At 62.4% G+C, this 23974-nt stretch overlaps 1 protein-coding gene across 1 annotated transcript in view; it reads right to left on the bottom strand.

Moving 5' to 3' along the window:
• The window catches only part of SPEG (striated muscle enriched protein kinase), a 151250-nt gene that overhangs the window by 73487 nt on the left and 53789 nt on the right, over positions 1-23974 (bottom strand). Inside the window, 6 exon segments of the mRNA XM_075001611.1 lie at positions 797-979; positions 3410-3553; positions 10210-11630; positions 13831-14014; positions 21726-21815; positions 23432-23466. Coding sequence (XP_074857712.1) covers positions 797-979; positions 3410-3553; positions 10210-11630; positions 13831-14014; positions 21726-21815; positions 23432-23466 — 2057 coding nt within the window.

Raw genomic sequence — 23974 nt, 5'->3', positions numbered from 1 at the left:
AGGCAGGTGGTGGGGCGTCTCCCCGGGCTGGCGAGCAGGGGGCAGATGGGACCCTGCAGCGCCCCAGGCCCAGCAGCGTGCAGGGGAGGGGCTGGGGGCAAAGCGGGGGCCAGGCAGGCTGAAAGGGGCTGAGGTCAGGCAAGAGGCTGCCTCACAAAGCTGAAGGTGACCTTGACCAACGCCCTCACGCCAGGGTCCTGCCCCAGGGTGCCAGAGCTGTGCGGCAGAGACCAGCTGCCCCCGGAAGAGAGCCCAAAGCGGGGCACAAAGTGGCACAGGGACGGCTGTGGGACACAGTGAGCCGCGCACCCCCCGGGGCGGGCAGAGGGGGGCGGTGGTGAGCCGGGCACACCCCGGGGCGGGCGGAGGGGGGCGGTGGTGAGCCGGGCACCCCCCGGGGCGGGCGGAGGGGATGAGCGGGGGCCCTTGGGAAACTACCGTGAGACCCCCCACCCCGCCCCGACTTACCCAGGGCGGCGGGCGGCTCCATCCCGCGGCGCACCCGGCCGAGAAGGGCGGGGCCGGGTCCGACGCCGCGAGGATGGGCGCAGCCGGGCAGCGGCTCCGCCCCGGGGCCCTTCTCCGGCAGGCTCGGTGGGATGGGGTAGGGGGGCCGCCCCCGGCCGAGGCCCCGAGCCGAGCCCCGCCTCACGGGAGCCGGCCGGGAAGGAGCAGAGCCCGGCTCCCCGCCCCCGCCCGCCAGCCCCGGCTCAGGGCGCGCCTTGTAGGGTAAGGCCCGGCCCGGCCCCGCCCCGGCCCGCCCGGCTCGGCTCGGCCCGGCCCGGCCCGCGCTTACCCGGCCGCACGCTCAGCGCGGCGCTGCACCGCGACTCCCCGACCTCGTTGGCGGCGGTGACCGTGTAGAGTCCGGCGTCGGCGGCCCGGGCGCTCCGCACCAGCAGCGTGTGGCGCTCGCCCTCTGCCTTGATGGGGCGCCAGGCGCTGCCCTCCACCAGCGCCCCGTCCTTCCTCCAGCGCACTGCGGGCGGGCGGGCGGTGAGCCGCAGGGAGACCCCCACCTCCGCCCCCCGCCGGACCCCCAGCACCCTCGGGGCCCCCGCCACTGCTGGGCACCGAGCCGGGCCCCCAGCGCCCCCCGCCACTGCTGGGCACCGAGCCGGGCCCCCAGCGCCCCCCGCCACGGCTGGGCACCGCGCCGGGCCCCCAGCGCCCCCCGCCACTGCTGGGCACCGAGCCGGGCCCCCAGCGCCCCCGCCACGGCTGGGGCCGGGCACCGAGCCAGACACCCAGCACCCCCCGCCACTGCTGGGCACCGAGCCGGGCCCCCAGCGCCCCCCGCCACTGCTGGGCACCGAGCCAGACCCCCAGCGCCCCCCGCCACTGCTGGGCACCGAGCCGGGCCCCCAGCGCCCCCCGCCACTGCTGGGCACCGAGCCGGGCCCCCAGCGCCCCCCGCCACGGCTGGGCACCGAGCCGGGCCCCCAGCGCCCCCCGCCACGGCTGGGCACCGAGCCAGGCCCCCAGCGCCCCCCGCCACGGCTGGGCACCGCGCCGGGCCCCCAGCGCCCCCCGCCACTGCTGGGCACCGAGCCGGGCCCCCAGCGCCCCCCGCCACGGCTGGGCACCGAGCCGGGCCCCCAGCGCCCCCGCCACGGCTGGGGCCGGGCACCGAGCCAGACACCCAGCACCCCCCGTCACTGCTGAGGCCGGGCACCAAGCCAGACACCCAGCATCCTCAGGGCCCCCGCCACGGCTGGGGCCGGGCACCAAGCCGGACCCCCAGCGCCCCCCGTCACTGCTGAGGCCGGGCACCGAGCCAGACACCCAGCGCCCCCCGTCACTGCTGAGGCCGGGCACTGAGCCAGACACCCAGCGCCCCCCGCCACTGCTGAGGCCGGGCACCGAGCCACACCCCCAGCAGCCATCCCTGCGTGGGGCAGGACTGGATACTGTGCCCGTGGGACAGAGGCTCCAGGCTCCTGGTTCTGCCACTGCCTCTGCAACATGGGCAAGTCTCTCAGGCTGGTACTGCCCCCGGGCTGCTGCCACTTCCCCTGTGGCCAGAGCATCATCCTGTGCCAGCACAAGGCCCTTCCCCAGACCCAGCCACAGCGAAAGCCCCAGGGCAGCCGCGCGGTGCAATGGGCTGTACCGAAAACACCCCTTCACTGGGGCTGGGGGACCCCCTGTGGGAAGCGCCTGTCTCGGCTCTGCAGTGAGCACCTGGTTGCTTTGCCCTGCTGTGCCCAAGTGGGGCCTGGGGGGTTGGCATGCGGGGGTGGGGACTCCGTGCCCTGGGTCCCTGGTGTAATGAGGGGAGGGGGAGGGGGTTGGTTGTTGCAGGAGGAGCACAGAACAGAGACCCTGGCGACAGGTGCCCGGTGCCCGGCAGACCCAGCTCGGGTGGCACAGCCGGTCCTGGCCCGTGGAGGACAATGGGCTGCGGAGAGAGGAGCCCGGTGCCCTGCCCGGCTGGTCCCAGCCAGCGGGGACAAAGGCGGGAGCAGAGAGGGGTCCAGGCGCCCTGGTTACCTGGCGGAGCAGAGAGGGGTCCAGGCGCCCTGGTTACCTGGCGGAGGACAAAGGCCAGGGGAGGAGCTGGGGTACTGGGGGCTGGGCTGGGCTGGAAACAGGGGGCTGTGGGACGGGAGAGGACGGGAAGGGGCAGAGATGAGGCAGGGCCCCCACCCCCGGGCGCAGGGCAGACTCAGCCGGGCGGTGCTGGGGACCAAGGCCCACGGGCCGGGGAGGTCGTGTGCTGGGTCCAGTGCTCAGCGATCGCCTGCGTGAGGCCGGCTGGGAGTGGCTCCAGGCTGGAGAACAGGGCTGGCTGCTCCCTCGGGGCGTGGGGGCTGGGGGCAGAGCGAGGGGAGCTGTGAGCCTGTGACTGGGGTTGGGGGGATTGTGAGGTGGGGTGGGAGGCAGGGGGAGGATGGGCAGTGGGGGTAGGGGGGAGGCCATTCAGGGGGAGGTTGGGGGCTGGGGGCAGGGCGAGGGGACTCCCCGAGGGGCCAGACGTGCTGGGGTATTGCAACAGACAGGAGACTCCTCAAGAAGGGCCTGTCACACCAGAGGGACCACGTGTGGGCATGACCTGGGAGCCAGGGACCCCCAGGCAGCCCGCAGGAGACAGCTGTGGTCTGTGTGCCCCCCACCCGACCCCCAGTGGTGTGATTGTGAGCCAGTACCCCCCAGCCGGGAGGGGGTAGGGACAGGATGATGCCCCCTGCAATCCTGGCATGGAAGTGACACCGCTGGAGTCAGTGTTGGGTTGGAGGGGACCCAGCTCTCTAGGCCCTGCTGGTTCTGCAACCCCGAGCTGCCCCCCCAGCTGGCACAGCTCCCACCCCTCTCAGGCTCCAGCAGCCGGCACAGCTCCCACCCTGCCAGGCCCCAGCAGCCGGCACAGCTCCCACCCTCCCAGGCTCCAGCAGCCAGCACAGCTCACCTTGGGGCCTGGGGTGGCCCGTGACAATGCACTTCAGCAGCACCTCTTCCCCTACTCTCACTGCAGCGTCCTGGATGGGGATCTCGAAAACGGGGGCCTCCAGGGGGTCCTCGTCCGCGGAGATGTACGAATCGTCAGACGACTCTGAGCAGGGAGAGGAGAGATCACACCCTTGGCACCGAGCGGGGATGGAGATGGGCGCACGGCGGAGGGAGGAATCAGCCCCATGGCACCGAGTGGGGATGGAGACGGGCGCACGGCGGAGGGAGGGATCAGCCCCATGGCACCGAGCGGGGATGGAGACGGGCACACGGCAGAGGGAGGGATCAGCCCCATGAGGATATATGGGGGCCCAGGCTAGGGCTCTGGAGTACATGGGGTGTGGGGGCCCAGGCAGGACAGAGGGAGATGGCTCCAGGCACCATGCTGCCCAGCCAGACCCACACTGCTCCCACGGTCAGGGAGATGCCCCCAGGGCGCCTGCGCCAGCCGCCAGCGAACACCCCTGCAAAGAGGGGAGCCATGGGGCAGGGCTGCAGAGCGCCCTGCAGGGCCCAAAGCTGGAAGGAGCTAGGGAGGTGAGTGCACCCTGGTAGTGGGGGGTGTTCACTGCAGTTCAGGGAGTCTGGGTCTGCCTGCTGCAGAGCCATGTCTGCCCCATTGCCCCAGCCTGCCCCAAGCTGCAGTGACATTCTGCCAAGAGGTAAAGCAGCTGGGGCTTTTATCCGCCCGGCGCAGGGCGTCGGAGCTCCTGGCGGTGCCCGGCGCAGGGCGTCGGAGCTCCTGGCGGTGCTCAGCTCCAGCCAAGTGCCAGAGAGACAATGGAGGGCAAAGGCAGAGACTCCAGGGACCTCCTGGGGAAATCTGCTCTGGGGCTCTCCTCACTGCCCCACTGGGGAGCGTTTGCTTCTCCTGGGCCAGTGCGACCCAGGCGCCCTGCACTCCCTGCCCAGGTGCAGTGCCAGGTGGGTTTCCCCAGCCATGTGGCACACCGCTGCCCGCAGGAGCTGAGGGTGCACCTGGGGGTGGGGGTCCTGCAGCAAACTAGGTGTGTGGGACTGATGTAGGGTCAGGGCTACCAAACCCTGTGCCCAGACAGGCGGCCTCTGGCCACACAGCCCAGGCAGCACAGCGGGTGCACTCGCAGCTTGGGTGCTGGGCCAGGAGGGCTTCTGCTGTGATGCCCATCCTAGGAGTGTGGTGGCTCCGTGTCTGCAGTGCCTGAGCCACCTCTGGAAAAGCCAGCAGGGCAGCACTGGGCAAAGGTGCCATCCAACCCTCAGAGAGGTGCCCTGCAGTCTTGCCCAGGAGCTGGGGTGCCAAAGCTCAGTCCCTGGCCCTAGCCAAGCGAAGGAGACCTGCCAAGCCAGCAGCCAACCGCAATGCCAGGCTCAGAGCAGCGTTCGGTGCCCCTCTACTGGGAGGCAGTAGCTGCCATGCTCAGGCACAGCTGAAGAAGGGGTGCCAGGGCCAATCCAGTGCCCCCCGAGTCAGCAGCGAGTGGGGTGGGGCCGGGGAGCACGCTGAGATGTCAAAGGCAAGGGTGAGCTGGGTTCTGGTGCCCTGGAGCCCAGGCTGGGCAGAGCTCAGGGTAGCCAGGGCATGGGCCCAGGCAGGCCTGGCTCTGAGTGACCCAAAGGCTCCCATGCCTGCCCCGGACTCCCTTAGCTAGACACTCTGGCCCCAGAGATCCCCTCCTGGCCCTCCGCTGCACAGTGCCAGACCCATCCAGCCAGGCGGTGCACCCCGAGTCCTGTCGCCTCCCCTACCGCCCCCTGGACACAGCTCACCCTGCCTCTGACCCCTGCCCCACACACCGCCCTATGCCGACACTCCTGGCATTGCAGCCCTGTGCAGCCCCCAGCCTGTGATTCGTTCACCCCACTCCCACTCCTAGGGGATGTTCAGTCTCTCCTCCATATGCCCACTCACCCTGATGAGCCAAGCCCCCAGCCCTCCTCTGCTCCACCTCTCAGAGCACAAGGCAAACAGCAAAGTCCCAAAGCACCTGCAGCAGGGCAGGGCAGAGCAGGGCAGGGTGCAGCAGGGCAGAGCAGGGCGCAGCAGGGCAGGGCAGGGCAGAGCAGGGACTGAGCAAGTGTCCCCAGCACACCACTGACACTCACTGGCAGTGGGCAGCAGCTGTATTGCCCCACCCTGCCCTGCTGGCAGCCCCAGGCTGGGCACAGCCAGGTGAGAAGGCTTGGGGCAGGTGTGTCTGTGGAGCACTCTCAACCTCTCCAGCTGGCACAGATGGGAAGCCCCCAGGCCCCCAGCCCGGCAGGGCCCACAGTTAGGCTGGGGGAGAGGCAGGTAGAACTTACGCCTGGCTGCCCAGACCAGCATGGTTTCTGGCTGGATAACGGGGGCGTCCATGCTGGAGCAGGCTAGGAAAGCCCTACCCATGCCAGGCACATCCACAGGCCCATCTGGGATGTCACTGGATTTTGCAATAATTATAAAACCATTTCTGTGACCATCGTATTGTGTGTGCACCAAATCTCGTGCCAGGTGGGCCAAGTGAGGTCATAGAAGCATAGAACACGAGGACTGAAAGGGACCTCGAGAGGCCATCGAGTCCAGCCCCCTGCCCCAATGGCAGGACTAAGTACTGTCTAAACCATCCCTGATAGACATTTATCTAACCTGTTCTTAAATATCTCCAGCGATGGAGATCCCACAACCTCCCCAGGCAATTTATTCCACTGTTTGACCACCCTGACAGTTAGGCACTTTTTCCTAATGTCCAACCGAAACCTCCCTTGCTGCAGTTTAAGTCTATTGCCTTTTGTTCTATCCTCAGAGGCCAAGAAGAACAAGTTTTCTCCCTCCTCGTTATGACACCCTTTTAAATACCTGAAAACTGCTATCATGTCCCCCCTCAATCTTCTCTTTTCCAAACTAAACAAGCCCAATTCTTTCAGCCTTTCTTCATAGGTCACATTCTCTAGACCTTTGATCATTCTTGTTGCTCTTTTCTGGACCCTTTCCAATTTCTCCACATCTTTCTTGAAATGCGGTGCCCAGAACTGGTCACAATACTCCAGCTGAGGCCTAACCAGTGCAAAGTAGAGCGGCAGAGTGACTTCTCGTGTCTTGTTCACAACACACCTGTGAGTGCATCCCAGAATCATGTTTGGGATAGCTCAGTGGTTTGAGCATTCACCTACTAAACCCACAGTTGTGAGCTCAATCCTTGAGAAGGCCGTTTACGATTCAGGGAAAATAGGTGCCAGGGATGGTGTTTGGCCCTGCTAAGAGGGCAGGTGACTGGACAAGATGACCTCCTAAGGTCCCTTCCAGTTCTAGGAGATGTGTATCACACTGTTGACTCATATTTAACTTGTGGCCCACTATAACCCCGAGATCCCTTTCTGCTGTCGTCATTCCTAGACAGTCTCTCCCCATCCTGTATATGAAACTGATTGTTCCTTCCTAAGCGGAGCACTTTGCATTTGTCCTTATTGAACTGCGTCCTGTTTACCTCAGACCATTTCTCCAATTTGTTCAGATCATTTTGAATTTTGACCCTGTCCTCCAAAGCAGTTGCAACCCCTCCCAGCTTGGTATCACCTGCAAACTTAATAAGCGTACTTTCTATGCCAATATCTAAATCGTTGATGAAGATATTGAACAGAACCAGTCCCAGTACAGACCCCTGCGGAACCCCACTTGTTATACCTTTCCAGCAGGATTGAGAACCATTAATAACTACTCTCTGAGTAGTAATTATACCTTTCCAGCAGGATTGAGAACCATTAATAACTACTCTCTGAGTACAGTTAACCAGCCAGTTTTGCACCTACCTTACAGTAGCCCCATCTAAGTTGTATTTGCCTAGTTTATTGATCAGAATATCATGCGAGACCATATCAAATGCCTTCCTAAAGTCTAGGTACACCACATCCACCGCTTCTCCCCTATCCACAAGCTCGTTATCCTATCAAAGAAAGCTATCGGATTGGTTTGACATGATTTGTTCTTTACAAATCCATGCTGCCTGTTCCTATCAACTTACCACCTTCCAAGTGTTTGCAGATGATTTCCTTAATTACTTGTTCCATCATCTTTCCTGGTACAGAAGTTAAACTGACTGGTCTGTAGTTTCCTGCGTTGTTCTTATTCCCTTTTTACATTGGTGTCTAATGAAAACTGATGCTGCCCTGAAGCTGTTTATGCCAATTGTATGTCTGTGTCATGGCTGTATGTGAAGTTAGGAATTATTAAAAAAGGGATCGATAATAAGACAAAAGATATCATACTTCCCCTATATAAAACTATGGTACGCCCACATCTCGAGTACTGCGTGCAGATGTGGTCTCCTCACCTCAAAAAAGATATATTGGCATTAGAAAAGGTTCAGAAAAGGGCGACTAAGATGATTAGGGGCTTGGAATGGGTCCCATATGGGGAGAGGCTAGAGAGACTGGGACTTTTCAGTTTGGAAAAAAGGCGATTGAGGGGCGATATGATAGAGGTATATAAAATCATGAATGGTGTGGAGAAAGTGAATATAGAAAAATTATTTACCTTTTCCCATAATACAAGAACTAGGGGACACCAAATGAAATTGATGGGTAGTAGGTTCAAAACTAATAAAAGGAAATTTTTCTTCACACAGCGCACAGTCAACCTGTGGAACTCCTTGCCCGAGGAGGCTGTGAAGGCCAGGACTCTATTAGGGTTTAAAAAAGAGCTTGATAAATTTTTGCAGGTTAGGTCCATAAATGGCTATTAGCCAGGGGTAAAGTATGGTGCCCTAGCCTTCAGAACAAGGGCAGGAGATGGATGGCGGGAGATAAATCACTTGATCATTGTCTTCTGTTCTCCTTCTCTGGGGCACCTGGCATTGGCCACCGTCGGCAGATGGGATGCTGGGCTGGATGGACCTTTGGTCTGACCCAGTATGGCCATTCTTATGTTCTTATGTTCTTAAGTTATGGATATTGGCTCTATAGCTGGATCAGAAATGTTTCAGAGCTAAGGGTCCCAAAGGAAGGTGCGATCAGCTCCCCAGCCCGGTGACGTGGGCTGAACAAAGGAACAGAGACCCAGTTGTTGAATCCACATTGAGCCCTGCTGTTTAACCCAGTGGCCAATGGCAGAGTGCCCCAACAGGGGGTCAGGTAGATACACTGGAGTATAGGGATGGGGTCCAGAGTGACCTGGATGTATTGGAGGATTGGGCCAAAAGAAATTTGATGCAGTTCAACGAGGAGAAATGCAGAGTCCTGCCCTTGGGACGGCAGAATCCCAAACACTGTTACAGGCTGGGGACCAACTGGCTAAGGAGCAGTGCAGCAGAAAAGGACCTGGGGGTTATGGAGGATGAAAGGCTGGACATAAGTTAACAGTGCGCCCTTGTAGCCAAGAAGGCTAATGGCATACGGGGGTGCATTAGGAGGAGCATTTCCAGCAGATCTAGAGAAGTCATTATTCCCCTCTACTCAGCACTGGTGAGGTCACATCTAGCGTATTGCATCTGGTTCTGGGCCCCCCAGCATAGAAAGAATGTGGACACATTGAAGCGGGTTCAGCAGAGGGCAATGAAAATGATTAATGGGGCTGGAGCACGTGACATATAGGGAGAGGCTGAGGGATTTGGGCTTATTAAATTTGCAGAAGAGAAGACTGAGGGGTGATTTATAGCAGCCTTCGACTTCCTGAAGGGGAGCTCTGAAGAGGATGGCGAGAGGCTGTGCTCAGTGGTGTCAGATGGCAGAACAAGGAGCAATGGGCTGAAGTTACAGAGGGGGAGGTGTAGGTTGGATATTAGGAAAAACTCTTTCCCCAGGAGGGGGGTGAAGCACTGGAATGCGTTGCCGAGAGAAGTGGTGGATTCTCCATCCTGAGAAGCTTTCAAGTCCTGGCTTGACCAAGCCCTGGCTGGGATGACTTAGTGGGGGTTGATCCTGCTTTGGGCAGGGGGCTGGACCCGATGACCTCCTGAGGTCCCTCCCAGCCCTGGGATTCTGTGATAACAGGCCACCTGCTCAGGTGATGCCCTGCTGCCTACGTGAAGAAAGGGTCTTCCCACATGGGGAGTCTATAAAGACGTCCCTGGCAGTGACCATCTTGTTCTTCAGGCCTCATGACCTTAGCCTGTGTAGACTGGGGGCCTGTCACTCGGGATGTGATTTCAGAGACTCTCAAGGGCAGCAGCTCCTGCCAGCGGCTGTGGCCTGCAGCCAGGGCTGTACCCGATGTCCGGAACGTACCACCTTCACCCTGGGCTCTCTCACCCTCTTCCTTCTTCCTTCCCGAGTTAATGACCCTTTCGATCTCAGGTGCTAACCGACCGGCCCAGCGTGCTGCTTTGGGTAAGAGCCAAGCATACATGGACCTGGGGCTGGCCCTTTGGGGGCTGGAAGAGTCTGTGTGGCGTTGGTGAAATGGGTTTCTACACCCTCTCACCAGAGTAAGAAGAGTGGCTGGTTTGGGCATTAGGGGCAGCTGGGCAGCCCGTGGGTTTGCTGGTGTGGCTCTGGCTGGCCGGGGGGCTGCTGTGGCTCACCTGGTTCACCTTAGTGAGAAGGAAATCCCAGCCTGGGCTGTGAGTGGCCCAGATTTTAGCCATTTGCCCAGGGTACGGTCTCTAAGCTTGGCCCAGCATCCCTCTAAGTATTACACCACTACCCCAGCCTTCCCCGCCCCCGAGGGCAGGTGGTACTGAGGGACTCGCCCAAGGAGTCGGCAGGGGAGACAGGACCTGAACTCACAGCTGCACCCCAGCCCTCTGGGGGGCTCTGGGCTGCCCAGAACTGAGGGGGCTGGCGAGGTACTGCTGGGGCTGCCCCTACCTAGCTCTGGTGAGGTGGGCCGAGTCCGGCGGCCTTTCCCCTTGCTCCGAGCTCTTCTCCCTTCATCCTTCTCACTCTCCTTCAGCGGCCTCTGCTCCGTGGCCCCACCAGGGCCCCGCGGTCCTGCCCTGCTGCCCTCCGGGCCAAGCTTGGCCAAGGGTAGGAACCGCATGTCGGGGGCCCCGTCCCGCTTTCTGTGCGGCCCCTGCTGGCCCTCCAGCCTTGTGGCCAGAGCTTCGCTCCCAGCCCCAGAGGTCCTGCCGTCGCGACTAGCTCTCGCCCGGCCCCTGGGGCCTCCATCCAGGCAAGCGACTCCTTCGGGGGTCCCTGCCCGCCCCAGCGGAGCGGCCTGCGACAAGGGGCACTGCTCCACCCTCCTCTTGCCCTCGGCTCCACTTTCAGGCTCCACACTGCTGGCTCCAGCCTCCGCGCTGGGCCGGCTGGCCACGGCACAGCTGCGAAGCAGTGGCTTCCGCGTAGCCGCCCGCTCCGCCCCGTCTCTGGACCCCCCACGCCCCACGCTGGCCAGGGCCGGCTGCTGGCTGCCGGGAGCGTTCTCAGTGGGTGGCAGGGTCTTGGGCAGCTGGCCTTTGGGGGCTGGCGTGGCTGGGCCGGGCGGGGCCCCCTGTTCTCCCAGGGGCTGCCTGGGGCCCCGCGGGAGGCTGGCTTTCACTAGCTCCTGCGACCTCAGCAGCTGCTGCTTGGACACTGTCCTCTTGATGCGGCTCAGCTCCTGGGAGAACTTGTGCTCGAGGTCGCCGACCCGGCTGGCGCAGCGGCCCCGCTCGTCCAAGGAGGCGGCCTTGCGGCGGAAGGCCAGGCGCCAGCACGTGGGGCCGCCCAGCTCCGACTGCACGCCGTCCTGCAGCTCCTCCTGCGAGCCGCCCAGGTCGGGCTGCTCGAAGGAGCGCGTCTTGCGCAGGGGCAGCCAGGCGTGCACCGGCAGGGGGCTGTCGCTCTGCTCCAGGCTCCTGCGGCGCTCCTCAAAGTACTTCAGCTTCTCGAAGATCTTGGAGCCGGAGCGCACCAGCCTGGGCGAGTGCCGCAGCACGGACAGGCGGCTGGAGGTCTCGCTCAGCGGGGTCTGGGGCCGGGACTCCAGCGTGCTGGCCTGCGAGCGCCCCACCGACTTGGGCTTCCTCACCTTCTCTTCGTACTCCTCGGGCACCGTGTCCTGGTACTCCACCGGCATCAGGGCCTTCTTGCGGGGGGTCAGGGGCGTGGAGGAGGGGACACCAGGACCTCGGCTGCCCGGCTGGGCTGGGCTCTGGGCCACCCTGGGAGAGGGCGGGCGGAGGACGGGTGGCTTGGGGGGCAGCAGCTGCTCTGCAGGCCTTCGGGGGTCTGCCCCAGGCTTCGGCGAGAGGTCGGAGATGCTGCCGCTGGGCTCCTCTCTCCTGTATCCTCCCTGGGGGACGCTGCTGCAGGCAGAAGGGAAACGGGATGTCAGACCCAGGCCTGTGCACGGCTGGCAAAGGGCCCTGCCCCAGGGCTGGGAGGGGCGTGTGACCGGGGAGGAAGTTCAGAAGGGGGGAGGGCGATCGGGCTGGGCACGCACCCCCCGCCCCTCGGCACAGCCGGCACTGCTCTGGGGCAAGGGCTGGCGGAGCTGAGGAGGCATCTCCCGTCTCGGGGCCCCATCCTGGCCCCACTGATTGTCGCCCAGCTGGGGGCAGGCTGCCTGGCTGGAGGCCAGCGGCGGAGGGATGAGCTGCTCCCCTGGTGCTGCCCGGGCTGCGCCCAGCAAGCAGGGGTGCAGTGCTCCCACTACCCACGGCCTGTCTGGGGGCACCTGGGCCCACGCTCTCCCTGGGGCAGCCCCTGGGTGTGGCACGGCCGAGGCCAGCCGGCAGACTCAGACGAACCAATGCACTCAACAGCTGGGCCCGGGGAGGGGGAAGTCACCCTGGGCTCCCACAGTGGTCATGCAAGTCACACAGCCTCGCGTCACACCCAGCCACACGTGGTCATGCACACGCAGATGCACGGGCACACACACACACATGGGCACGCACACCTGGGCGCACGCACACCCGGACATACACGGGCACATGCACGTGGGCACACACACCCCCAGGCACACACACCCGGACACGTGCACGGACAGACGCACACGGACACACATATATACAGACACCCAGCCACACATGTGGTCTCTACACACAAGGACACACACACACACACGTGGGCACTACACACATCTGGACAGCCAGACACAAGTGGGCTGTACACACACATATGGACACACACACATGGGCACGCACACCCAGACACACATGGGCTCTACGCACATATGGACACACACACGGGCACTAGACACAGACACACACATGGACACACACGCGGACACGTGGGCACTACACACAGACATACACATGGACACACACGTCGGCACTACACACAGACACACACATGGACACACACACGTGGGCACTACACACGGACACGCACACACGGACACACACACGTGGGCACTACACACAGACACACACACACACACATGGACACGCGTGGGCACTACACACAGACACACAGACACACACATGGACACACACGCGTGGGCACGACACACACACACGGACACACACGCGCGGGCACTACACACGGACACGAGGGCCCACACTCCCCTGGTTCAGGCCCTGCCCATGGGCTCCGAGACACGGCCAGACCTGCGCCACCCCCTCCCCGCCCCACGGCCGCTGGGGTGGTGGGCTGGCCGGCCGGCTGGCAGGCGGTGGGCGCGGAAGCCCGGGGCTGCGGGCGGGACCGCGGGTGAAGATGAGTCTGGTGGAGCAAGCAGCCTGGGACGCAGATGGGCGCGATGGAGGTCACAGGGGCAGGCAGGCGCCCGCGCGGGCAGGATGGGGCCTCTGAGCACAGCAGGCAGCTGGGGAGATGGCGCTTCCCACCCCGCCTCCCTCGGGCCAGCAAGTCCCAGCAGCCCGGCTGGGGCTGCAACCGGGCAAAATGAGTGTCCCAGGGCGCCTGCTGTAAGGGGCCAGCCCTGTCTGCCGGAGGGCCCTGCCTCAGATCCCAGCGGGGGCTGGATGGCCGGCAAGCCCCACGCCCCAGGACCAGCGGGCTCTGGGGGGCAAGTGCTGGGAAAGCCAGGGAGCAGGGCCGGGGGGCGGAGAGGGGGTCGCATCGGCGGGGGTCAGCAGAGCTGCGGGGGCATGGGGGCGGGAGGGCTGGGCACTGCAGGGCTCAGGATCAGCACCGCTGCCTGCCCACGGCCCAGGAGAAGGGCCAAGCAGTTCCCACGAGCCAGCCGCGTGGCCCTGCGCCCCACCCCTCCCGCGGGCAGGGTCTGCGGCGTGCTCAGAGGCCCTGCTCCTCCCCCGGGGATGAAGGAGCAAAGAAAGACCCAAGGCTGCGGGGGTCAGGAGGAGATGGCCCCGGCGTGATGCCCCCTCCGCAGCCTCCCCCACTACTTACACGTGGATCGAGAGCGCCCGTCCTCTGTACAGACTGAAGGCGCTGCCGTAGGGGTCGCTGGCCACCGAGAGGCTATCCTCCGACCCCCAGCTTGGGCCCACCAGATTAGCACGCGAGGCCCGCAGCAGTGGCTCCACCCCCAGGTGCCTGACCTCGGCGCCGCGGGGGGCCAGCGCATGTGCTTGCCTTGGGGTCCCCGGCGGCTGCCAGCCACTGGGGCGCAGGTAGGGCCCCCTCACTGGGAGGCCGGACGCTGTCTCCTTCTCCACCACCGTCTGCTGGCTGCCCGACCAGCTGGAGTGATCCTCCGCCTGCGACAGGCCCAGCGCTGACATGCTCATGGAGGCGTCCGCCAGCGTGTCCGACTCCCCTGGGCAGAGGAGAGAGGGGGACTGGCAGGCAGCGTCTGGAGAGGTTGGATCAGAGCCCCCACCCGCACAAAGCTGGCACTGGCCAGACCCACCCCCCTGGGAGCCAGGGCTGAACCAGGACCGTCCAGGCCCCCCGCTCCAGCTAGAGCTAGGACTACATGGGCCCCCTTGCCGGAGGCACCGTTTAGGGGGTGCTAGGAGGGCTGGAGGCCCCCCTCATGGAATTTGAACCCCAGAATTTCACACTTGTACACCTGTGCCTTGTTTCCTTGTAAAGTTGTAGATGTTGGTTCTAGCTCTGTATGAGAAATGCTTTAGAGCTAAGGATTCACATGGGACGGGGGGTCTTCTCCCAGGCAGGACGGTGAACAAAGACTCAGGCATCAGATACAACATCTCGGGAATTTGGGACTTGTCTTGAGGGCTGGAGCCAAGGGCAGACCGCCACAGCAGCCCGCTGCTCAAGTGACCCTCCATCCCCTGCGGAAGACGAAAGGAATTTTTCCTGCCACATGGCCAGCTGCCAGGGGCCATCTTTGTTCTCCATCCTCCTGAGCTATGCCTGTGTGAACTTGGACCCATCCCTCACGGGATGTATTTTTAGAGACTTTCAATAAATTAGCGTATAACACCACCATATCCTGCATCAACAGCCGTAACTGACGTACGTAACGATCACTTCAACAATTTCTCTCTCTCACCCTCTTCTTTCTTTCTTTCTTTCTAAACCTTTAGAGTTTAGATTCTAAAGGACTCGCCCAGCGTGCTGTTTTGGGCAAGAGCCAAGTAAAAAGTGACCTGGGACTATGGCTGGACACTTTAGGGCCTGGAAGAATCTGTGTGGCGTTGGTGAAATGGGTTTCCACACCCTCTCACCAGAGTAAGAAGAGTTGCTGGTTTGGGCATTAGGAGCAGCTGGGGAATCTGTGGGTTTGCTTGTTTGACTTCTGGCTGGCCAGGGGGGCTGGCAGAGGTACCTTTGTGGCTGGTTTGATCTACCTCAGTGAGAAGGAAATCCCGGCCTGGGCTGTAAGTGGCCCGGTTCTCAGCAATCTGCCCAGGGTTTGTTCCCCCAGCTTGGCCCAGAATCCCTCATAATATTACACGGTATTCCAGTTAAAAGATAGAGGTAAAGAGTAGGACCACTGAGTGGTGAGCTCCAGGGGTCTCACTGGGATCAGGGCTGTTCAACTTACTCATAAGCAATCTGGGGAAAGGGGTGAGCAGTGAGGTGGCAAAATTTGCAGATGATACAAAATTATTCCAACTAGTTAAGTCCAGAGGGGTCCCAAAAAGCCCGGTGACTGGGCAACTCAAGGGTCGATGGAATTCAGTGTTCATAAATGCAAAATAATAGATCGAGTTAGGAATATGGGCTCTGTGCTTACATTTGAAATGTCAGTTTCTGGGAGACCACAATAGGAGGTGCAGGAATCCATTGTGAAAGGAGAAACACCCGGGCCAGAAGGAGGACAGTGAAGAGAAGAAGGTGAAGGGCACACGTTTTTCTGGAAAGGTCCCCAGAGGAAGAGAATTCATTGCATGGAGTAGGATTTGCCATCAAGAACAAACTGACAAGGGTCCCATCTGAAGTCCCGGTCGGAATCAGCGAGCATCTCATGACTCCCCGATTGAAGCTTGCCAGAAACCAGCAGGCACCTGTCATCAGTGCTTATGCCCCAACTCTGGCCGCCGAAGATGGAGTGAAGGAGAAGTTCTACACCCAATTGCGCGCAGTCCTGCAAGACTTCCCCCCAGGACACGAGATTATTCTCTTGGGGGATTTCAGTGCCAGGGCTGGACGAAACACGGACCTCTGGCAGACTGCCACTGGGAACAAAGGAGTCAGCAACAGCAACTCCCTGGCGCGCTCCTCCTCACGAAACGTGCGGAACACGAGCTCGTCATCACGAACGCCCCGTGCCGCCGGAGAAACAGAGTTAAGACCTCACAGCAACATCCTCGATGGAGGCAGGGGCACCTCACAGACAATGTCATCGTCAGCGCTTGGGATCGGCGTGACGTCCTTTTCACACGTGCAGTGACCAGCGCTGGTACCTGCTACACCAGCCACCGCCTTATTCCATCCACAACGGCACTTCGGATTGTCACCAAATGGAGCAGTCAGAGGAGAGAGATCCGATGACAGATCAACGTATGAGGCTTGAAGGACCCCATCAGATGAAGTGACCTCCAGACAGCGCTCCAAAGGAAGCTGCAACAGCACACCCTGAAGATGTAGAAGAACTTTAGTGTCAATCGAAAAACTCCATCATTGGAGCTTGTGGAGACACCATCGGCCACCAGACCAGGAAGCACCAGGACTGGTTTGATGAGAACCATGTGGAAACTGAAAACCTGAGTGAGGCAAAAAGGAAAGGCTGAAGGGACGGGCAAAGGGACACCGACCGCACGACGAAGGGCGAAGCACACGCCGAGGCCCCGGTAGAAGTGTAGTGTAAAACAAGGACTCTGAAAAACCAGCGGTGGACTGAGGAGGTGGGAGAGCTCCACCATCCCGCAGGCATCAACGATACAAGAGGTCTCTTCAATGCTAACAATGCTGTTTACGGACAGAGAAGCCATGGAATCGATCCCCTGAAATGAAAGGGTAGTGCCCAACTCTTGAAGAACAATGAAGCCGTTGTTCCTCGCTGGAGGAAACTCTATAATGAGCTCTTGAACCGCCCCTCCACTGTGGTCCTAGAATCCCTTGACCAAATCCCTCAGCAGCTTCCTAAGGGTGATCTTGCAACGCTTCCTTTGTGGAAGCAGAGTGTAGGACTGCTGGGAAATGTGGAGCGTGTCCCACACCTTGGAAGTCGTCTTTCCACGAAAGTCGACGTTGCTGCGGAAATTCAGCATTGTCTGAGCCACGCCAGCTCTGCTTCTGCCTGCCTGAGGCAAAGGGTCTTCGAGAACCGGGACGTCTACCCCAAGACAAAGCTGCTTGAACAAAATCGTCAGCGCTGCCCCAGGAGAACCGTAAATATCTCTTGGGAGGACGGGTGCACGAACACTGGCGTCCTGGAAGAGTCGAACATGACCAGCACTGAAGACATTGGCTACGTCTACACGTGAAGCCTACATCGAAATAGCTTATTTTGATGTAGCAACATCGAAATAGGCTATTTCGATGAATAACGTCTACACGTCCTCCAGGGCTGGCAATGTCGATGTTCAACTTCGACGTTGCGCAGCACCACATCGAAATAGGCGCTGCGAGGGAATATCTACATGCCAAAGTAGCACACATCAAAATAAGGGTGCCAGGCACAGCTGCAGACAGGGTCACAGGGCGGACTGAACAGCCAGCCGCTCCCTTAAAGGGCCCCTCCCAGACACAGTTGCACTAAACAACACAAGATACACAGAGCTGACAACTGGTTGCAGACCCTGTGCCTGCAGCATGGATCCCCAGCTGCCGCAGCAGCAGCCAGAAGCCCTGGGCTAAGGGCTGCTGCCCACGGTGACCATAGAGCCCCGCAGGGGCTGGAGAGAGAGCATCTCTCAACCCCCCAGCTGATGGCCGCCATGGAGGACCCGGCAATTTCGACGTTGCGGGACGCGGATCGTCTACATGGTCCCTACTTCGACGTTGAACGTCGAAGTAGGGCGCTATTCCGATCCCCTCATGAGGTTAGCGACTTCGACGTCTCGCCGCCTAATGTCGAAGTTAACTTCGAAATAGCACCCGACGCGTGTAGCCGCGACCGGCGCTATTTCGAAGTTAGTGCCGCTACTTCGAAGTAGCGTGCACGTGTAGACACAGCTATTATCATTCATCAACAGCTTCGTTGAACTGGCCACGTGGTTGGGATGTGTGATCAGCGCCTCCCAAAACAGCTTCTGTTTTCCGAGTTGGAGGAAGGGCCGAGGATCGTTGGGGCCAGCGGAAGTGATACAAGGACATGCCGAAGACGCACATGAAGAAGTGCAGCACTGGAGCTGACACTTGGGAGAACCTCGCCCAAGATGGTCCCCAGTGGAGAGCGGTGATCTGCGAGGGGATGGCACAAGTTGAGAGGTCCCACCACAGCGCAGTCAAGGACAGGCGGAGAAGAAGAAAAGAGCATCGAAAACTGCCCTGCGCCCCTCCAACAGCTACCAGCACCTGCCCCTTCTGTGATGAGACCTGCAGCTCCAGAACTGGGCTGATAGCCATCACCGAACTCACAGATAGCAGGGTCACACGAAGGCATCCTACTCGGTATCGAGCGACCGCTAAGAGAGTCAGGTGAAGCTGCACTCAATGGACAAACGGCCTTATTGGATTCGAATGTACCTCCGAGGAACCTGGCTGGGAGGTGTCACCCAGCAGAGAGGCGACGGCTGATGGATTAAAAGGGATGTGGACAGGTGACCTGCTTATGTGACAGGCTCCATCTCAGCTGTCTTTCCACCCAGGGAGAACAATGGAATTCCTCACCTGGGCCAGGGAACAAAGGGGCCCTGAGGCCCCTCCAGCTTTGTCTTCACTCCAGCTCCTCACTGCAGGAGCATTTTTGTTGTGAACGGGGGCCCAGAAGGGTCGACGATCCAGCCAAAGCGGATGATTTCCTGAGGCTTATCAGACAGGCATTGCACTGCTGTGGCCGGCACTGAGAACTGTGCAACTGGGGTGTGTATTTGAGCCCTGTCCCAGGCTTCCTCCCCAAGCCCCTTAGCTGTTAGCTGCGAAGGCCTGGCCCAGCTGCTCGTTGGGTAGATCCGAGGTGCTCACCGACCTGGGGATGTGGCCGGCCCTTTGGGACGGGAAGAAGCTGTGTGGATTTGGTGAAGCTGGTTCCGTAACCTCTCAGCTGTGTGCGGAGGGGAGGGGACGGGCTGGGGCACAGGAGAAGCTGGGGTGTCTGAGGGGGTTGCTGGTGCGAGGTCTGGCTGGCCAGCGGGGTGACCAGAAGTACTCTGTGTGGCTGGCCTGGTGCCTTGTGTGGTGGAGGCGGAGGGGTGCATGTGAGACTCAGGCTGGATGTGTGTGACGGGTAGAGCAGCTCCCAGCAGCTAAGGATGACCCCTTGGGGCTGGAACCTAAGCTGGCAGGACAACAAGAAGTCTTGTGGCACCTTATAGACTAACAGATATTTTGGAGCATGAGCTTTCGTGGGCAAAGACCCGCTTCGTCAGATGCATGGGGGGGCGGGGTTCAGAGGGGTATTTAAAGAGTGGGGTCCCAGTAAGAGGGAAGCCAGCACTGACAAATACCCCTCTGAAACCACACCCCCCACTCATGCATCTGATGAAGTGGGTCTTTGCCCACGAAAGCTCATGCTCCAAACTATCTGTTAGTCTACAAGGTGCCACAGGACTTCTTGTTGTTCTCAAAGCTACAGACTAACATGGCCACCTCTGGTACTAGGCTGGCAGGTAACACCTCTGCCTTGAACACAGAGCAGGGAGCAGCCGAGCTGGGTTTGAATTGGGGGCGGCAGTTAGAAGCTGGAGGGGAGAGGGAGCTGGAGGGCAGCCAGCCTGAGGAGGGGGAAGCTACACCCCAGAGGGGCCCCCCTCGGGCGCCTCTCCCCGGGACGGGTTGGAAGGACTGTCTCTGCTGCCTGTACTTACGCTTCTGTGCTGAGCTGGGCTCTGTCGCGTCATAAACCTCCTGTCCTACCTGCTGAGTGAGAGTCACTCCTGCTGCGGCCGGGGTGCAGAGCCTGGGGACCCCTGAACCCCAGCACACCTTGTAGTGGAGTACCTCTACTCAGGACTGTATGTAGCCGTCTGTTAGCAATTCACCCTGATTTGGCCCTCTCAGTGGTGCCTCAGAAAATGTACTATGTCACACTGCCTCAGTTGCCCTGGGCACTGTACTAACACCTACATGATGATGGGAATTTCGGCATGACGGCTTCCTCAGGCACACAAAAGCCAGTTCCCTGCTCTGTAACTGGTGTTCTTCGAGAGGTGCCGCTCACGTCCATTCCAAGTGGGGTGTGCGCCGGCTCACGCTCATGCCCAGTCGCCGGAAGCTTTGTGCCCTACCCAGCAGCCCTAGGCTTGGGGAGGCACCCCTGGAGCGGTGCAGGCATAGCGACCCGCCCCAACTCAGGCCCCTCTCGCCGCTGACGCCGACAGCGGGGAAGGGGGGAGGGTTTTGGAGGGGACAGGAGCAGCACGTCTGGAAGAACACCGGTTACAGAACGGGCCTGTCTTTGCTCCGTCCAGTGAGTGCTCATGCGCACTCCAAGCTGGGTGAACACAAGCCAGTGCCTAGGAGGTGGGGTTGGGGCCCCGAACGGACCGCAGGCCAGCCCTGCCCACCGCGGCGCCTTCCCGTGCGTGCTAGGTCAACGCGCAGCGTGGGTAAGGGTAGGAACTGAGGACCAGGTGGCCGCCCCACAGATGTCCTGGGTAGGCACCTGCCCCAAATACGCCACAGACGACGCCCGCGCTCTCGTGGAGAGCCCTAACCGGCGGGGAAGGTTAGGGCTTGTAACACTCCTCCGTGCACCTCACTATGCAGGAGGAAATCCACTGGGAGGAGACTGGACGGCCCTTCCTCCGAGCAGCGACTGCCACAAAGAGTTGCTGTGTCTGTCTAATGGGACTGGTCCTATCCATAGAGAAGGCCGGCGCCCTTCTAGCGTCCAAGGTATGAGGCCGTCGCTCCCTCGGGCTGGCAGGGGGCTTTGGGTAAAATGCCGGTAGGGAAATGTCTTGGTTAACATGAAACGTGGAGACCACCTAAGGTAAAAACGCGGGCGAGGTCTCAGCCTAACCTCGGCCTCGTGAAGCGCGGTGCACAAGGGGTTGCGGGAAAGTGCCCTCAGCTCAGACACTCCCCTGGCTGAGGCGACAGCCAAGAAAACGCTGTTTTGTAACTCAAACAGCAGGGAGCAGGGGCTCAGAGGGGCCCCACAAGCCTGGCTAACACCAAACCGAGATCCCACAGGGCAGCGGTGCCCGAACCTGGGGCTCGACTCTTTCCAAACCTTTCAAAACCTTTTGCCTACATGTCCACACTGTAACCACCACCTCTAAACTGTCTCGTCCAGGGCAATACCCCGATGCCAGCTGTAGCTGCAGAGGGCTCATCCTTACCCTGGCGCGCTGTACCACGAAGGTACACGCTGCCATGTGACCCAGCAAACGCAGGCAGCCCCGGCCGTCGTGGGGGGACTGCCAGGATGTCTCAGATGATGGCCCCCATGGACCTGAACCTGTCGTCCAGCCGTGCCCCTACAAATTCTACTGACAGAGACGGGACCGACCCCGACTTTACCCCGTCGATCAAGAGACCGAGGCTCACACAGGTTTGACGGATCAGCTGTACATGCTGAACCACCTGCTCCCCGGAACGACGCTTGAGTAGCCAGTCGCCCAGGTACGGGAACAGCTGCCCCCCTTGCCTGTGGGTGCTGCTGCTTCCGCCAAGCATTCGGTGAAGCCCTTGGGGCCGCAGACAGCCCGAAAGGCAGGACTGTGACCTGCCGATGGTTCCCATCTGCCACGACCCTGAGAAACCTCCTGGACGGTACTGACGGGTTCTGGTCCCTGTGCTGACCCGTCTGTTCTACGCTGGGTCCCCCTCTGCTCTCCCCAGCCCCTCTGAAGCCAGGACGGGCTCCCCCGGCTCTTGCTGAGACCAGGCCTGTGCCCAGTCCCCACCCCCAATGGAGCCACAACCGGCTGTGTCCCTGCCCCCCAGTGGAGTCTTGACTGGTCAGCCTCCCCGCCGCCCCCTCCACTGGCAGCCCCTGGGCTCACCTGTGGGAGAGCTGAAAGGTGTCTCATCCTGGAGCTCAGGGCGCTGCGTCACCTGGGCCTCGCTGGCGTCCTCCTCACCTGTCTCCGAGTCTGGGCAGAGAGAAGCAGCGGTGAGGGCCACAGGGCCGGGAACCTCCGACCGCCCAGCTGGGGTCAGTGCTGGGAGGGACTTGGCGAGTGCCCAGGCCCTGCCGGTGCAGGCAGCCAGAGCCGGGGGCCCCAGCGGGCCTGAGGTGGTCCAGGCTCTGGCACGCCCGGAGCAGCACACAAGGCCAGGGAAAGGGGAGCTGCAGCCTGGCCGGTGGGCGTGGGGGGAACAGGAGCAGCACAGTCTGGGAGGGGCAGCTGGGACGGAGCAGTATGGGATGACAAGCAGCATGGGGGGGCAGCAGGGTGGGGGGCCAGTGTGGGGAGAAACAGGGTGGGGGGCAGCGCGGGGGGCAGCGCGGGGTCTGTGGGGGGGCAGCACGGGGGCCGCATGGGAAGAAGCAGCGTGGGGGGCAGCACAGGAGCCATGTGGGGGGCAGCGCGGGGGGCAGCGCGGGAAGAAGCAGCTTGGGGAGCAGTGCGGGGGTCACCGCAGGGGGCAGCGTGGGGTGTAGCGCAGGGGCCATGTGGGGGGCAGCGCGGGAAGAAGCAGCGCAGGGGGCAGCGCAGGGGCCGCGTGGGGGCCGTGTGGGGGGCAGCGCGGGAAGAAGCAGCGCAGGAAGAAGCAGCGCAGGGGGCCGCGTGGGGGGCAGCGCGGGAAGAAGCAGCGCGGGAAGAAGCAGCGCGGGGGGCAGCACAGGAGCCATGTGGGGGGCAGCGCGGGGGGCAGCGCGGGAAGAAGCAGCTTGGGGAGCAGTGCGGGGGTCACCGCAGGGGGCAGCGTGGGGTGTAGCGCAGGGGCCATGTGGGGGGCAGCGCGGGAAGAAGCAGCGCGGGGGGCAGCGCAGGAGCCGCGTGGGGGGCAGCATGGGGGGGGCCGCGTGGGGGGCCGCGTGGGAACAAACACCATGGGGGGCAGCACGGGAGCCGCGTGGGGGGCAGCGCAGGAAGAAGCAGCGTGGGGGGCAGCGCAGGGGCCGCGTGGGGGCCGTGTGGGGGGCAGCGCGGGAAGAAGCAGCGCGGGGGGCAGCGCAGGAGCCGCGTGGGGGACAGCGCGGGAAGAAGCAGCGCGGGGGGCAGCGCAGGAGCCACGTGGGGGACAGCGCAGGAGCCGCGTGGGGGGCAGCGCAGGAGCCGCGTGGGGGGCAGCGCAGGAGCCACGTGGGGGACAGTGCAGGAGCCGCGTGGGGGGCAGCGCAGGAGCCACGTGGGGGGCAGCGCGGGAAGAAGCAGCGCAGGAAGAAGCAACGCAGGGGGCAGCGCAGGAGCCACGTGGGGGGCAGCGCGGGAAGAAGCAGCGCAGGAAGAAGCAACGCAGGGGGCAGCGCAGGAGCCACGTGGGGGGCAGCGCGGGAAGAAGCAGCGCGGGGGGCAGCGCAGGAGCCGCGGGGGAGGCAGCGCGGGGGCCGCGTGGGGGGCAGCGCGGGAAGAAGCAGCGCGGGGGACAGCGCGGGAAGAAGCAGCGTGGGGGGCAGCGCAGGAGCCACGTGGGGGGCAGCGCAGGAAGAAGCAGCGCGGGGGGCAGCGCGGGGGCCGCGTGGGGGGCAGCGCGGGAAGAAGCAGCGCGGGGGCCGAGAGGCCCAGGGGAGGGGAGGGGGCGAGGCTGGCTGGTTTCCTACCGTAACTTTGTTTCCTGCAGGAGCGGAAAACTTCGCTTCCATTGGGGCAGCAAGAGAGAGAGAGACATCAGCGCCCGTTATCAGCCCAGCCAGCGGCACTGCCGGCAGCCGGGGGGCGGTGGGCCCAGGGGGGTCGAGGTGGACCCCACGGGAGGTGAGGAGTGAGGGGGGGCTGGGGCAGGCCCCACAGGAGGTGAGGAATGAAGGGGGCTGGGGCGGGACCCACAGGATGTGAGGGCCGAGGGGGGCTGGGGCGGGACTCACAGAAGGTGAGGGATGAAGGGGGCTGGGATGGGCCCCACATGAGGTGAGGTCCGAGAAGGGTTGGGGTGGGCCCCACAGGAGTTGAGGGATGAAGGGGGCTGGGGCGGGACCCACGGGAGGTGAGGGGCGAGAGGGGCTGGAGCGGGACCCACGGGAGGTGAGGGGCGAGAAGGGCTGGGGCGGGACCCACGGGAGGTGAGCGGCGAGAGGGGCTGGGGCGGGACCCACGGGAGGTGAGGGGCGAGAGGGGCTGGGGCGGGACCCACGGGAGGTGAGGGG

The sequence above is a fragment of the Carettochelys insculpta genome, chromosome 8 (assembly GCF_033958435.1).
Source record: "Carettochelys insculpta isolate YL-2023 chromosome 8, ASM3395843v1, whole genome shotgun sequence".
NCBI lineage: Eukaryota > Metazoa > Chordata > Testudines > Carettochelyidae > Carettochelys > Carettochelys insculpta.
The sequence above is the reverse complement of the archived record's forward strand: the minus strand, read 5'-3'. Positions and strand labels throughout refer to the sequence as shown.